Genomic DNA, 15,612 nt, shown 5'->3' with positions numbered 1-15,612 from the left:
AACTGTCAAAAGTTATAGGTCAAGTATTGATGCCATTTGAATTATAAGATTTGCATATCAATAGAACAATATGATGAGGTCGTTCACTTAAATTTACATAAGTGAATGACCACAAGGACTATGATGACATTTAGGGGATTAAAGGACAAGGGTCATAGGTCAAGTTTTAGTTCCCAGAGCAGTTTCCATATCAAACCTTGAAATTAGTCTTAAAGGCAGGCTTTACTACTTCAGCTAGAAGGGATTGGACCACCCAGCGAGCCAGTGAGGTCACTGTGACAGGTGGCTATCTCATTAACTCAGCTCTCATTTAACATAAGAAAAAGAGGATCATGGGGGACCAACAGGCACCGATTGTGGGAGTTTTCTATATAGAGGGAGTAAGTAGCTACAAGTAGGACAGTGTGCCTTTAAGTTCTCCATGGCATCTTGCAATCGCATTTCAACCATACATATATCTCGTTAAAAAATGTACTTATTTCAAGTTTTGAAATGTTACCTTCTCTGAACTGTTCACAATCGATCGTCATTTAGGGTCGTTGCCAACACATCTTTTACAAGTTTAAAAAGTTCTTGCCTCTTGTGTGTGATTATTCTAACGCTTGAAGAATTTTATAATTCTCTAATCTAATTTCCCCCTTATATTATTGTGTTTAGCAATTTTTGCTGCCAGTTACCAGAGCAACGGCATTATTCCCAGATTTTGGATCTGTGAACCCGAATGCCCCCCTCCAACCCCCCCCCCCCCAAAAAAAAAGTTGTTTTTTAAGAAAAAAAAAAAAATTATTACCCTTTCAGACACATTATAAGTTTTCTCTCATGCAAATATTACGTAATATCTGAATTAGAGAAAACTTATAATGTGTCTGAAAGGGTAATAATTTGTTGTTTTTTTTGTCTAGGGCAAAACCTTGGGGAACTCAAATCGACTCAAACGCAGTGTACTCAAATAATTCACGTGGTAGGGCACACAGGCGCATTTATACTGTCAAATACCTCATTTTGAAAAGTCGCGATGTTTTGCGCACCCGTTTACACTTGTGCGGATTTTTTTTTTTAATCATTCTATCACTTTATCTTTCTGTCTTTCCTTATGTTATTCTTTGTTTCTTCCTTCTATCACTTTCTCTTTCTGTGTTTCCTTCTGTTATTCTTTGTGTCTTCCTTCTATCACTTCCTCTTTCTGTGTTTCCTTATGTCATTCTTTGTTTCTTCCTTCTATCACCTTCTCTTATGTTATTCTTTTTTTTTTTTTTTATCATTCTATCACTTCCTCTTTCTGTGTTTCCTGATGTTATTCTTTGTTTCTTCCTTCTATCACCTTCTCTTATGTTATACTTTATTTTACATCGTTCTATCATTTTCTTCAAGGACGCCAGCTAGCTCCGCTCCTAATGTCACGTGACCTAACATCGCGATGTTACAACTGCGAGCGTTCATACTTGCCAAACACGCCAAAACACGCCAAAAGATCACACTTCGTTTTGGGATGTTTAGGGCTTGGCATTTCTGCCGGTAAAGCGTAGTTGCCCTTGGTAACATCGCGGTCAGGCTCCGGTTTGGCATTTTTTGGCGTGTTTGGAAGACCTAACTATTGCTTGCCTCAGGCTCACATGTCTCGTATTAGGCATTTCTCTGTTATTTCTTTTCCTCATTAGTATCGAAGACGATACTCGATACAGCCACGTGCTTACAATAAAACCTGTTTTGAGACTAGTTTCAATGTATCCAGATAATTTTTTTCCATTGTATTTTAATGCTGCAATCATTTACTTTTGTGAATAATCCCACCATATTTTATAATTTACAGAGTACATTTCAACACAAGTTTACTTACTGGATTTTCTAAAGATAGAGATGTTTTTATTTTCAAAATGAGCTGTTCCAATGTTTCTGGCACCTATAGGAAAGTTTAAACATTGTGTAATATTACTGTCTAAGTAAATAATAAATAAATACCTACATCTTAGATAATGTAAATTACAAAATGAAAGTTCCCGAAATTATCTACTCCTTTTGTGAAAATTAGAAAAAAATCGTAAGCCCGTAGACATCTCATTTGATACATTTAATTCTCTTAAATACTTTTGCGCAAGGCGATATTTGCTCTCTCGCAAACAATGCCTCATGTTCATCCAAGCATGAACACATACCACACAAAAATGGTACCAAACGATTCGGGATATAACACTCTTTTAAAACATGTATGACAACCTTTCGTTCATATTGCTGACTTTTGAAATAAATTACAAATTTCTGAGTTTAATTTTTTTTTTTTTTTTGGACTCGCGGTACAAGGGGGGTTATAAATTAAACAAACAATAACATTCTGACTGTTATCATTGTTAATCTCGACAAAGGGAGAATTAAATACTTTATTATTTCAGATATCATCATTTCGTTGAGTGAATAACAATATTATCTCAACGTTTGTGTAGTCTGTTCTTACACAAAGAGGAATAACCAGGCAGGTATGGCAAAGTGCCGTGTTCAGTTAACCCCGTTTGGATTACCCGAACACATCAAATTAATTAGGCGAGGGTACAATCGAAATTTCTTTGTAGGCTTCTTGAATTGAAATTAATAATAGAAAAAGTTGGATCATTTGGCTCACCTTCATGACTAAATTGACTTTTTAATTCAGCTTTTCTTGAGAACGTGACAGTTTTGTTCTTCATCCTTGATTTGTAATCATCCTTAGTTGTTGTTATTCTAATTAGTACTTGCTTGTAGTGTGCTTGGTGATAACGTTAAATAATCATACGAGTACGTGACATAATGGAATCTCTCTAAAAAAAGGGGGGAAAAATGATGGACATGGAGAGGGTGAGAGAGAGAGAGAGAGAGAGAGAGAGGGAGAGAGGGAGATAGAGGGAGAGAGAGAAGGGGAGGGAAGGAGGAAGAATGAGAGAGAGAGAGAGCGAGAGAGAGAAAGAGAGAGGGGGGGGGGCTATAGTGAGAGAGATAGAAAGGGAAGGAGGACGAATGAGAGAGAGAGAGAGAGAGAGAAATGAGAGAGAGAGGGGGGGCTATAATGAGAGAGATAGAGAGGTGAGGAGGAAGAATGAGAGAAAGAGAGAGAGAGAGAGAGAGGGGGGGCTATAGTGAGAGAGATAGATAGGGAAGGAGGAAGAATGAAAGAGAGAGAGAGAAAGATAGAGAGAGAGAGAGAGAGAGAGGGGGGGGGCTATAATGAGAGAGATAGAGAGGTGAGGAGGAAGAATGAGAGAGTGAGAGAGAGAGAGAAAGAGAGAGAGATAGGGGCTATAGTGAGAGAGATGGAGAGAGTGAGAGAGAGAGAGAGAGAAGGGGAGGGTAGGAGGCAGAATGAGAAAGTGTGTGAGTGAAAGAGAAAGGGGGGCTATAGTGAGAGAGATAGAGAGGGAAGGAGGAAGAATGAGAGAGAGAGGGAGGAGGGGAGAGAGAGATAGAATGCAATTGATGAGACCTCTTGTCATGCCAAGTATAATTCAGAATTATAATTCACTTGAAAAGAAGTTGAATCAAAAGGGGATTAACGCAATAACGCATATGATTTTGACGTCAAGTTAATTCAAAGGACGATGAACTATTTGATATACTTTAAGAAAACCTCTAATATTCAATCACTCTTCAAATTGAAAGGACTGTACGCTGGACTCTCTTTTGAGATGGACCTCCGTGAATGTTTGGATAACAAAAAGTATTAATAATATTCATTTGTGCATTATTTTGTAGAACGTAATTTTTAATTGATCTATTTCTTTTTTGTTCTTTATAAAAGAAAATCTTTCATAACTGACAATAGTAAATTTTTTATTTTTATTTATTTATTTTTTTATTAATAGTACAATTAATATTTTATCGCATGAACTGCGTATATTTTTTCTAGATTTTTGGAAATACCCTGTTGAATACCAATGAAAACACAAACAAACAAAATCAACAAAACAAAAACAGAAACAAAGGCAAAAGGGGGAAAAAAAGATCAAAAGAACAAACGGAGCAAAAGAAAAACAAAAGAAATCCAAGAAAAACACCTGTAAAAAAAATGCTGACAATGATAATAGTAATGATGATGATGATAATAAATAACAATAATAGTAACAGAGCATAGTAATAATGATAATTATAATTATAATAATACTACTACTAATAATAATGATGAAAATGATACATGTTATATATGAAAGTACATTGCCCTATTTATGTATTTTGGGCAATGTATCACTTCCCCTGTCTGGTTCCGATCCCGGGCATAACTCTTTGTATTACGTTCAATTGGGACTAGGAATTCATTTGGAGTAACAATTCCCTAACCCTAACCTTTGCCCATAGTGGAGCCCACATGCTGCTTACAATGACAGTCCTTCTTCCGCAAATAATTTTGTATAATGTTTGGGAAAATTTAGTGTTTATGACAGTTTATCATTTGGTTTTTTGAAAATAACGATTTATATATATGTATTTGCTTACTTATGATTCATTGCCAGAAAAACACTTATTGTACTTTACATAATTATTGTTATTGAAAAATTGTATACTTACATGAATGCAGAAGAAAATAAAATAAAATCAAAAATCAAATCAATGCCGCGACCTTTCAAAACAAACAAAGCAACCAAGCAACAAACACAAAACATGTAAGCTTAGAAACAATGTCATCTGTGAGACAAATATCACTCCTCAGAAGAGCAAACACACATAACACACACACACACGAACACTTTTCTTTTTTTCTTTTTTTTTTTGTTGGGGGGGGGGGGGGGGTTCATGTTTTCTTCCTCCAAATAAACAGAACAAAAAACATAAGTAACAATTTCGTGAACATAATCATGCATCATAAACATGTATGTTCCATTAAATAAAGAAATTACACATACATAGCAATTTACATCTCGTAATTATGAACTACGTACGAATAATGAAAATTGGAGGTTGTTATGCCAACATGAAAAAAAACTCCCCCCCCCCCTCCCCATTCACACTGACACGAAGCGTTACGTATTTGTGTATGTGAAGGAATAGTATACATTTCGGATGCATACTTTATTCGTGTGTGTACGTCATGGCAGTGTGTACGGTACCTACCATACGCAATATATAAAGAGCTGTAAGGATGACTGTACTATCATTCGAAGATGTTTTTCCATTTCACTCGGAGTTGGAGGTAAGTTTTCTTTAATCATTGGGTTACACTGAAAATGGTTATTTTATGTTTTTCCATCTGAATATGGTTATTGTTATGTTTTTCAATGTCTTATCACGGATATATATATATTTAGGTGCACATATAAGAAACGAAATGAGCAGATTAAATGCCAAATAAAAGTATGGCACATAGACTCTACTTCGGGAACCACACCGACAACTCTTTATTTTGGAAGCCTGTATGTGAAGCTCAGGTGTTGGAAATCAAGAAGGCTTGTGGTCATTAAACTGTATTTGCACGATTGCAAAAAAAAGGGGGGATCGTGCTATTTATATAATGTTTCCTGGCATCAGGGTTGTGATCAGTAGAAATGTCGTAGTCGAGTGGTCTAAGCACTTCACTTGAAATTCAATGGTAAAAAAAAAATGTTACTTAACTAAGATAATAATGTTCAAAATTAAAAACTCTGCTTTTTTATAACAGCAAAGGATTTTTAAAGTTGCAAGAATTATGAAAAAAGGTTGCTAGATTGAATTTATCGGGTTGTCAAAGTAACAGTTTTGCCAAAATAAATGTTGTTTTCAATTGTTTGCTTTGCTCGCTTCGCTCGCCCAGGTAGTTTCTATTGACTTCTTTTTCAAATCATGATTCATTCATTGATTTAGGATCATTATTTTGTCCTTTCCTTCCCCTTTTTTCTTTATTATTTCTTACATGGTGCATGTAAAACTATTATATAGACAAATTATATGTTATATAATCATTATTTCGCAAACAATAACCATTATTAAAATATAATGTAAGTAAAAATACATTTTTGGGGGGTAAATAATTCTTAACCAATTTTCATTATTTATGAATAATTACAATTCACATTTCCAATATTTATAAATAAAGACAAATTACGTGTCATTATTTCTACAGTGCGATGCAGAAAAAACAAAACCGAGAATTATCGATGTTTTATCATAACTCTTAATCACAATTATAATTAATAAATGACACATATTTGTAAAGCTTAGATCCTTCTCTTTCATTTGGTGCTACTCATATTTCACGCATGAGTGATTAAAAGCAATTTGAAGGAAAGAAACCAAAAAGTCATTTGGCGGGCGGTGTCTGAGTTTCGAAGAAAAATTCACATTTCAAGAAAGTTCAGTTTCTGCCCTTTCATTTGACACCTCAATCAGGCAAAGTGAGCAAGGAATAAAAAAAGTTATGTATGTTTAATTTGATGCTTGCATTTCCATAATTTGATTTAAAACGTTCGTTTTCAGTTGCTGCCTACCGTAGCAAAAAACAGACTTGACATAAGACTTAACTCCGTTTCATTGACAATCAGCCATGCATGAACACTTTCGTCTATGTCTGATCGTCAACGAAACGGAGTTAAGTCTTTTGTCAACTCCGTTTGTTGCTACGTACGGCAGCCAGTGAAAACTAATTCGTTTAATCAAATTATGGAAATGCAAGCATCACTTTAAACAAACAGAACTTTGTTATTCCTGACTCATTTTTTCTGATTGAGGTGTCATAATTATGAAAGAGCAGAAAATGAACTTTCTAGAAATGTGAATTTTTCCCGAAATTCAGATACCGCCCGCCAAATGACTTTTTGGTTTCCTTCCTTCAAATTGCTTTTAATCACTCATGCGTGAAATATACATCATATGAGTTGCATCAAATGAAAAAGGAGGGTCTAAGCTATACGAATATGTGTCATTTATTAATTATAATTGTGATTAAATTATGATAAAACATCGACAATTCTCGGTTTTGTTTTTTCTGGGTCGCACGGTATATAATTGCTATCATCTATAAATAATTACAAATCACAAGTTCCGTTAATTATATATAATTTTTAAAAAATGTTGTCATTATTTGTATTTTAATTGCTATTATTTATAAATAATTACATTCACGTTTTCATTTATTTATAAATAGTTACGATACGAAATGTAATCATTTATAAATAATTAAATTTACATTTCATTGTTTATGAATAATTGCAATAAACTTCTCCATTTATATTTATAAATAACTATTCCCCTCTTCATTATTCATAAATGAACAATCCACTAATCCTTCATATATATGTATATATAAATATAATGAAAAGCGCTTTACATTTTATACATAATATGGAACTGCGATTCTCAATATTTCACGGCGCCTCATATTCAAGTGCCGCCCGGGGTATATGGGACTCGGCCACCTCTAGGCCTGATATGTGTCATAAATATCCCTTTTGGATTGAAGTTGTACTAATGATGAAATATAATGAAATCGAGATTTAAAAAAAAAATTACATTGCAGAAATGAAAAGTGTATATATACAAAATATGTCAGTATACTGACAATTTAGGCAGACATGAATTTTTTGGTATAAACCATGCAGCTTTTCCAACCATGTCACGGCACCCTTTAACGAAATATCAAATTCATTTACAGAAGATTCTTTTTACATCACTCTGACACTCTTCAAGTGCCATGTACACAAGGGCACATTTTAGTTTTAATTTTAATATAGCAAAAATGTTACTGTTGAGCTAAATTTAAACAGAAGATTGTACTGTATCATGTATATAACTATCCTATCTTCCCATTTGTCTCTTTGACCGAAGACTCGCGAGACCGTACGTGTAAATATAATGCCGCAAGCTATCTATCTGGGCAGAATTTCGGCTGCGTATGTTTGAAAAAAAATAGACATCAGTTCTGGTCACAAAACAATGAATGTATAATTATAAAGACCCTAAGGCACACAGATTAATCAGGACACTTAGTTATGAAAGCAACGTTACAGCTGTGAAAGTGTTGTTGTCATCAAGTTTGATGATGTTAAAGATGCCCTATAAAAGAATGCTCTTATTAGTGATAAAGAGGTGTATACAGTAGGCTTGCGGTTGCACTATGCATCTCCCTGCACCATGTGAGAGAGGGGGAGGATTGCGAGACCTGGGGGGTGTTTCACAAACATCATAAGTTGAACTTATCTCTAAGTTGGACTTAAAAAATATGGAAAGCCATTAGCATCTTTGAAAATATTTTGTAAAAGTTATTTTGAAAGGCATTCATTGTTTATTGAAATCATTCATATTTTCTATCATCAAGGAGATTTCATGTTCTGGATGTGGAATTAATAAAAAGTCTAAAATACTTGAATTTCTGCTTTTGAATATATTTCATTTAAAGACTCCAATGGCTGTCCATAATTTTTAAGTCCAACTTAGTGTTAAGTTCTACTTAGGATCTTTGTGAAACACCCTCCTGGGGCGTTTCACAAAGATTCTAAGTCGAACTTAACTCTAAGTTGGACTTAAATATTATGGAGAGCCATATGTAACCTTATAATGAAATATATTCAACAGCAAAAATTAAAGTATTTTAAACTTTTCAAGAATTCCACATCAAGAACATGAAATCTCCCATGGCAATAGAAAATATGAATGATTTGAATTAACATTTTATGCCTTTTAAAATGACTTTTACAAAATATTTTGAAGGATGCTAATGGCTTTCCATAATTGTTAAGTCCAACTTAGGATCTTTGTGAAACACCCCCCTGGAAAGGACTCTCGGTAATATTTCTTTCTTGAGTGTGTGTAGTCCTGAAAAGGACTGTTGGTTTTCTTTCTTAAGCCTATAGTTGAGCTTATACTGTAAACGTTGTAAAACAGGATGGGAGTTGATTGTGAGAATATTTATACATAAAAATGTTTGTCTGAAAAAGAAATGAGTGTCTTGTATATTCAATGTCTTTAAACGATGAAATAAAGGTTACGTGTAGGAAAAATAATCTGAACTAATCATACGAATCGCTCTCTGTTTAAGTAAAAAAACAAAGAATAAAGGGTGATAGGTTGGAAGATACCTGTTGAGAAGTTGAGTAGAGCTGTCATTGAGGCAAACAAAAAAGGGCACATTTCTAATGAAATTTAGGGCATTGTGCCTCTATCCCGGTTTCATTGCCTTTCATCGCGGCGGTAGCCATAGGGTACCTGTTACTAAACAAAGCTGCTCCCATTTGACAAATCTAGATATGGCTATATATGACGGCAAATGGCCAACTTCGTACGCGACAGAGGGCAATATTTGTAAGAGGACAATTATTAGAAATGAAAATGGACACTTTATATCAAAAGTAACAAGGGGAACTTATCATATTTGAAGGGGGTCATTAGTAAGAAGAGTGAAGGGATTTTGTCTTATTATTGATGAAAAAGGGGCGTATAACAGTAGGGGATACGCCACTTATCAGAGGTGAAAAGCGGGTACTTTTTATACCTAAATAGATGCACTCAGCAGATATAAAAAAGGCATTTACTTCAAAGGAATAGGGGAACTTATTATAAAGGAAAGGGGCATTTGTCGAAGTAACATGAGCATTTATCCGCGCTTCTACATGAAAAAGGGGCACTCATTAGATGTGAAAACGGGCAATTCTGAAAAGAGGAAAGGTGCATTTATATTTTAAAGTAAACGTGGCACTTGTCAAAGTAAAAGGGGCATCCATCAGATTTAAATAGGGGCACTAATCGGAGGTGCAGAGGGGTACTTATGAGAAATGGAAAGGGGCACTTATTAGAAAGTAAGAGGAACAATTACCTGTAGGAAAAGGAGGCAATTCATCAACGTGAAAAGGGGGCACTTGGGTGCGGGGCGCCTTCAACAAGTATTAGTTGGTGTTTGGGGATGACCCCATAATTTGTAAATGGTTAGTGCTGTTGTTATTACACTGTTATACTTTTATCTAACTTGGTTGCTTATTAACCGACGTCGGAAGGTAGAGTTCCCAAAACTGATTGATAAGATAATATATAGAGTAGATATTTTTAAAAGGCATTTAACAGTTGCAAAAATGTATACATTAATATTGTGTTAAGATATAAGCTCATTTTATTTTGAAAGATATATGATATATGATTCCTCTTTCTGATTAACGTTTTGAGTAATCCGCGATGCTTTCAATGTAGGCCAGTAATGACTTTGTGGTTTGTACTATCGATTTTTTGTTTTTGTTTGCGTCCTTATCATTTGTTTTTGTTTGCTTATTTCAATGCAGATCCATCGAAGAGGTACAACGGTAGCTTATTCTTCAAAAGCATCTTAAATGTATCCGACTTCAACATTATATTATTTTTTGAAGCCCGATACGTTTCGACAAGAGATTTCTCCTTGTTTCCTTGCTGCATTTCGAGTCAGGTCTATTGAATTGGTAAATGTACAATAATTATCCTCGCTTTGTTGTTCTGTTGTTTGGTTTTTTCTTTGTTATTTATTTATTTTAGTTTTAGTTAGTTTTGCATGCCCGTTAAATACTGTGATACATCTGACTTTAATGTATACAGTTGTATTGCCAACGAATTAAACTCAAATATAGATGATTTAAATTTTGTAAATTGTCTCCCCTTTCAAGAAGTTAATAATGAAGATTTTGAACGATTATTCTCACCTGTAAATCAATATGATGTCTCTCTAAATGGCTTTAATTTTGAAGATGAAAGTTTGAATGAAAATGAAGAAGACACACATTCAAATCCTCCTGTAAAGTATTATTTATCATCTGAATTTAATGAAATTATAGATAATTCAGTTAATCAAAACTTTAGCATAATTCATTTTAATGCCCGAAGTATGTTTCGTAATTTTGAAGAAATACATGCCTATCTTTCTAATCTTCAATATCAATTCTCAGTCATAGGAATATCAGAGACATGGATTAATTCCAATTCACATGTTCCTTTTGTAATAGAAGGTTATACATTTGTGCATGTTGACCGTCCGTCCGGACGTGGTGGTGGAGTTGGTCTATTTATTCGAAAGGACTTGAATTATAAACTTGTCCAGTTCTCTGAACAATGCGAAGGTGTTGATTGTTTATGTATAGAAATAGATTGCAAAACATCTAAAAATATTGTTGTAGCGATTATTTATCGTCAACCTAAATCAAACGTTATTCAGTTTTCTTCTTTCTTTGATAAATTAATGAATTATAATGAAATAAAAAATAAACGTGCATATTTAATGGGCGACTTGAATATTGATTTGATGAAGAAATACACAAACTCGCAAATATTCGATTTTATCAATACAGTCGCATCATCTGGTTTTTATCCTATAATAAATAGACCAACCCGTGTTAATTCAAGGTCAGCAACAAATATTGATAATATTTATACGAACGTCTTTTGTAGCTCCATTATTTCCGGTATTTTTGTAACAGACATAACAGACCACTTTCCTATTTTCTATATTTCACACTTTTTAGACAGGGTAAATATCAGTAAATCAAAGTCATTCTCATTTAGAAAAGTCACTATTGAAAATTGTAATAGGCTGAGTGTTGATCTTGCAAATGCTGATTGGTCTGAAGTATACCAGGAGAATGATACTGAAAGGGCCTATGATGTATTTTATGAAAAGTTTATTGGCTATTATAATGAACATTTTCCTGTACAAACTAAACATATTAAAAAACGCAAACGAAATAGAAAACCGTGGGTATCTCTTGATATGTTAAAACTTATTAAAACGAAAAATAAATTGTATAAGAATTACTTGAAAAGATCGATTCAAGCAAACTATGATAAATACAAAAAGCTCCGTAATATGGTCACAACTCGTTTACGCAGAGCAAAAAGGGATTATTATTTTAAAAAGTTTGACTCTGTAAAAAATAACTCTAAAAAAACATGGACACTTATTAATGAAATTTTAGGAAAGCAAAAGAGTGCTGTGGAAGAAGGAAAATCTTTTTGCCACAATGGTTCTTACATTAGTAATCCGGATGACATTGCGGGAAACTTTAATGAATATTTTGTGAACATTGGATCAAATATTGCTAATTGTATTGCGGAGGATGAAAATGCAATTGATACATTTAATGTTTATATGGGCCAACCATCGCCACATATATTATTTTTTAAACCAGTTACAAAAGAAGAAATAATAGATATTGTAAAGTCAAATCTTAAATCTGGTAAAAGTTGTGGTTTTGATGAAATTGATTCAATAGTTGTGAAACATATACTACCTTTTATTGTTGAACCACTACTTTATATTTGTAATTCATCATTACGCACTGGTTGTGTTCCTTCTAAGATGAAGATATCTAAGGTTGTGCCAATTTTTAAAAAGGATGACCCGAGTCTTTTTACAAATTATCGACCAATTTCAATTTTACCTTGTTTTTCTAAAATTTTGGAAAAGTTAGTTTTTAATAGATTATATGACTATTTATTGCAGCATAACTTTTTATATGATAGTCAGTATGGCTTCCGACAAAATTACTCAACAGACATGGCAGTCATTGAAATTCATGATAGAATAGTTAAAGAACTTAATGAAGGTAAAAGTGTTATTGGCGTATTCATGGACCTATCCAAGGCCTTTGACTCCCTTTCACACGATATTTTATTACAAAAAATGCAGCATTATGGCATTAAAGGTCTTTCCTTAAAATGGTTTCAATCTTATTTATTACATCGACAACAATTTACAGTTTATAACTCACATAATTCGTCTTTCGGTAATATAAACACAGGTGTCCCTCAAGGGTCAATTCTTGGACCATTACTATTTTTAATTTATATTAATGATATTGTGAATTCTTGCCATGAATGTGACTGTATTTTGTATGCGGATGACACCTCACTCCTTGCCTCTCATAATGATATTGAAGCTTTAGTTGAATCTTTGAATACAAGTCTTGCCCACATATCAGCATGGTTTAAATGTAATAAGCTCTCTTTAAATACTAGTAAAACCCAATGTGTTCTGTTTAAAAAGGGTGGTTTGCAATTTAATGTCGATGATATATTGTTGAAAATAGATGCAGTTCCTTTGAAATTCTATGATTCTGTTAAGTTTTTAGGTGTAGTATTAAATAGTAGTTTGTCTTGGAAGGATCACATTGATTTAGTACGCTTGAAGATTTCACGATTCATAGGGATTTTAAGTCGATTGAAGTATGAATTGCCTAGTAACATATTATTTCTTCTTTATAATGCTTATGTTTTGTCACACTTGTCGTATTGTAACTCAATATGGGGTAACACATATTCGAGCCATTTACATAAACTAATAATGTTACAAAAGAAAGCCATACGAGTATGTACGAAGTCCGAGTATACTGCTTCTACTTCCACATTATTTAAATTATTATATACTCTCAAATTACAAGATATAAATAAGATCCAAATTGCTTCGTTTATGCAACGTTTTCACTCTCAAACACTCTCCCCATATTTAATGAATATGTTTGTAAAAAATAGAAATATCCATAATTATAATACAAGATCTTGCAATCATTTTCACCGTTGGACGTATTTAAATAATAAATCAAAATACTCATTACGCCACACAGGCCCAATCCTTTGGAATAGTCTAAATTTAAGTAACTTTAATATTCAATTTAATAACTCATTTAAAAGGCAATATAAAAAATATTTGATTGGAAATTATTGATTTGTTTGTTGTTGTTGTTTTTGTTGATTTTTTATTTTGTGTTTTGGTATATGATGATACAGTATTGTTGGTACTTGTTATTTTTTTGCAATATATATTCATACATTATTTAAATTGTAGGGTCGTACACTCTTACAAGCCTACCCTTGGCTTTTTACGTACGCCTCCTTTTCCATTCATTTTTACAATATTATTATGAAACTTATGTATTTATTTTTTGTACCATTTTTACTAAATGTTGTATATAATGCTATTGTGTTTTATATTTGATGTTGTTGTATTTTTATGAATTGGAATAAAGATTGAAATAGCGATTCAAATAGCGATCCCTCTGAGAAAAAGCCTGAAGCCAGCATTAAACATGACGAAGTTTGTTAAACATAGTGTCGGTCGCACAATGTTTCGTACAATGTTGATTTCCATGACAATCATTGCTAATTCAGCTAGATATACCACAGATACTACAGGGCAAACAACATGGATCATCACAGATGCAGATGGTCCAAGTGTACGGCCATCTTCATCGGAAGGGATCTTGGGCAACTTTGCTCCGACCGATGCAACGCAGAAGACATCACCATTTTCCACTGCCATGGTGGAAACCTCTATGCTAACATCGCAGAAGGACTTTGTGACGTCGTACCAAAGATCACACCAAACAGAAGACGTACAAGACTTCCTCAGCGAGCTTACCACTATTACTTTCAATTACATATCGACAGAGACAGTTTCCATGGAAACAGGTGGATGGCAATGGGAATTCTCTTGGGATTGGAACATCATCATGCAACTGATCCTATCACTGGTGGGTGTCTTTGGTAATCTCCTTGTGGTCATTGTACTGATAACCCGCAAGTTCACCTCGAATTCGACAGACATTCTCATAATGGCTCTCACAGTCTCTGACTTGCTGACATCAATTTGTAATATCCCAATTCCACAGGCATCGCAATTACCTGCTTCGATACTTGGAGCCTTGTACTGCCGAATAATTCATTACAAATATCACACTTGGGTGTGTGTCATTACTTCAAGCTTCATCCTCATGGCATTGTCCGTCGAGCGGCTTGTTGCGGTCTACCGTCCTCTCCATTTTCGGAAAATCTTCACCAACCGCCGAGTTTACATTTTCATCCTCTTAACATGGTTGTTTTCCCTTCTTTCCTGCAGCTACTACTTCATCGATATCAAGGCCATGTTGCAGGAAAGCTTCTCAAATGAAAGAAATTGTGAAGCGTCTGCATCTGTTCCAGCAAGAATAAAGGCACTGAAAGTGTTTACCGTGATAAATTTTGTAATACGTTTGGTTATTCCGACCGTTGTGATGATAATTACCCAGATAGCAATGGCTTCTATACTGCATCTCAAATCCCGTCATCTTCATGGGCCCGGGTCGCAGCAGTCAGGTCAGTCCTACCACATCGTTGCCAGGAATCGCATCATCAAGATCATGCTCATTGTGGTGGTCGTCTTCATTCTCTGTTGGGCTCCAAGCCAGATCACATGGGTAATTATCTCTTTTCAAGGATCAGCCAAAGACTACAGCCTCAGCACTCTCCGTCAGATCCTGAACCTAGCCACCTTCTTCAACTCCTCCATTAACCCTTTCATCTACACATCGCAGTATCCCAAGTTCCGTTCTGCCCTCAAGGATATTCTAATAGGTAAAACGCAGAAAAATGCGCCAATGTTCGGATCCAACTAATAATATACAAATAATAATAATAATAATAATCTTTTTTAAAGTCCACTCCAAATTTTATCAAACTGAAACGGAAATTCTTTTTGCCCAATTGATCGTGAGCCCGGCAGCCACTGAGCAGCGCCAGATCGACGTTGCTCTATCCCTTATTGTTGAACGCCAAACAAGCTAGCAGCAACTCCCATCTTTAAACGTCTTTTGGTATGACGCGGCCGGGGTTCGAACCAACGACCTCCCGGTTGTGAGGCGGACGCTCTACTGACTGAGCCAACACTCCGGTGTATATACCCTGTCTTGAGAGGTTCTGGTT

At 34.5% G+C, this 15,612-nt stretch overlaps 1 protein-coding gene across 1 annotated transcript; it reads left to right on the top strand.

The window, feature by feature from the left end:
• The first annotated feature begins 13,934 nt into the window (after positions 1–13,934).
• On the top strand, positions 13,935–15,305 carry LOC105445656 (gastrin/cholecystokinin type B receptor-like). Its single transcript, XM_011681451.2, has one exon. The coding sequence runs from the start codon at positions 13,962–13,964 to the stop codon at positions 15,303–15,305; it is 1,344 nt and encodes a 447-aa protein (XP_011679753.2). The 5' UTR covers positions 13,935–13,961.
• The last annotated feature ends 307 nt before the right edge of the window (positions 15,306–15,612 follow it).

This window comes from Strongylocentrotus purpuratus, unplaced genomic scaffold (genome assembly GCF_000002235.5).
Source record: "Strongylocentrotus purpuratus isolate Spur 01 unplaced genomic scaffold, Spur_5.0 spur5_contig_842, whole genome shotgun sequence".
In the NCBI taxonomy this organism is placed as follows: Eukaryota; Metazoa; Echinodermata; class Echinoidea; order Camarodonta; family Strongylocentrotidae; genus Strongylocentrotus; species Strongylocentrotus purpuratus.
Note: the sequence above shows the minus strand (reverse complement) of the source record. Positions and strands in the feature narration are given on the sequence as shown.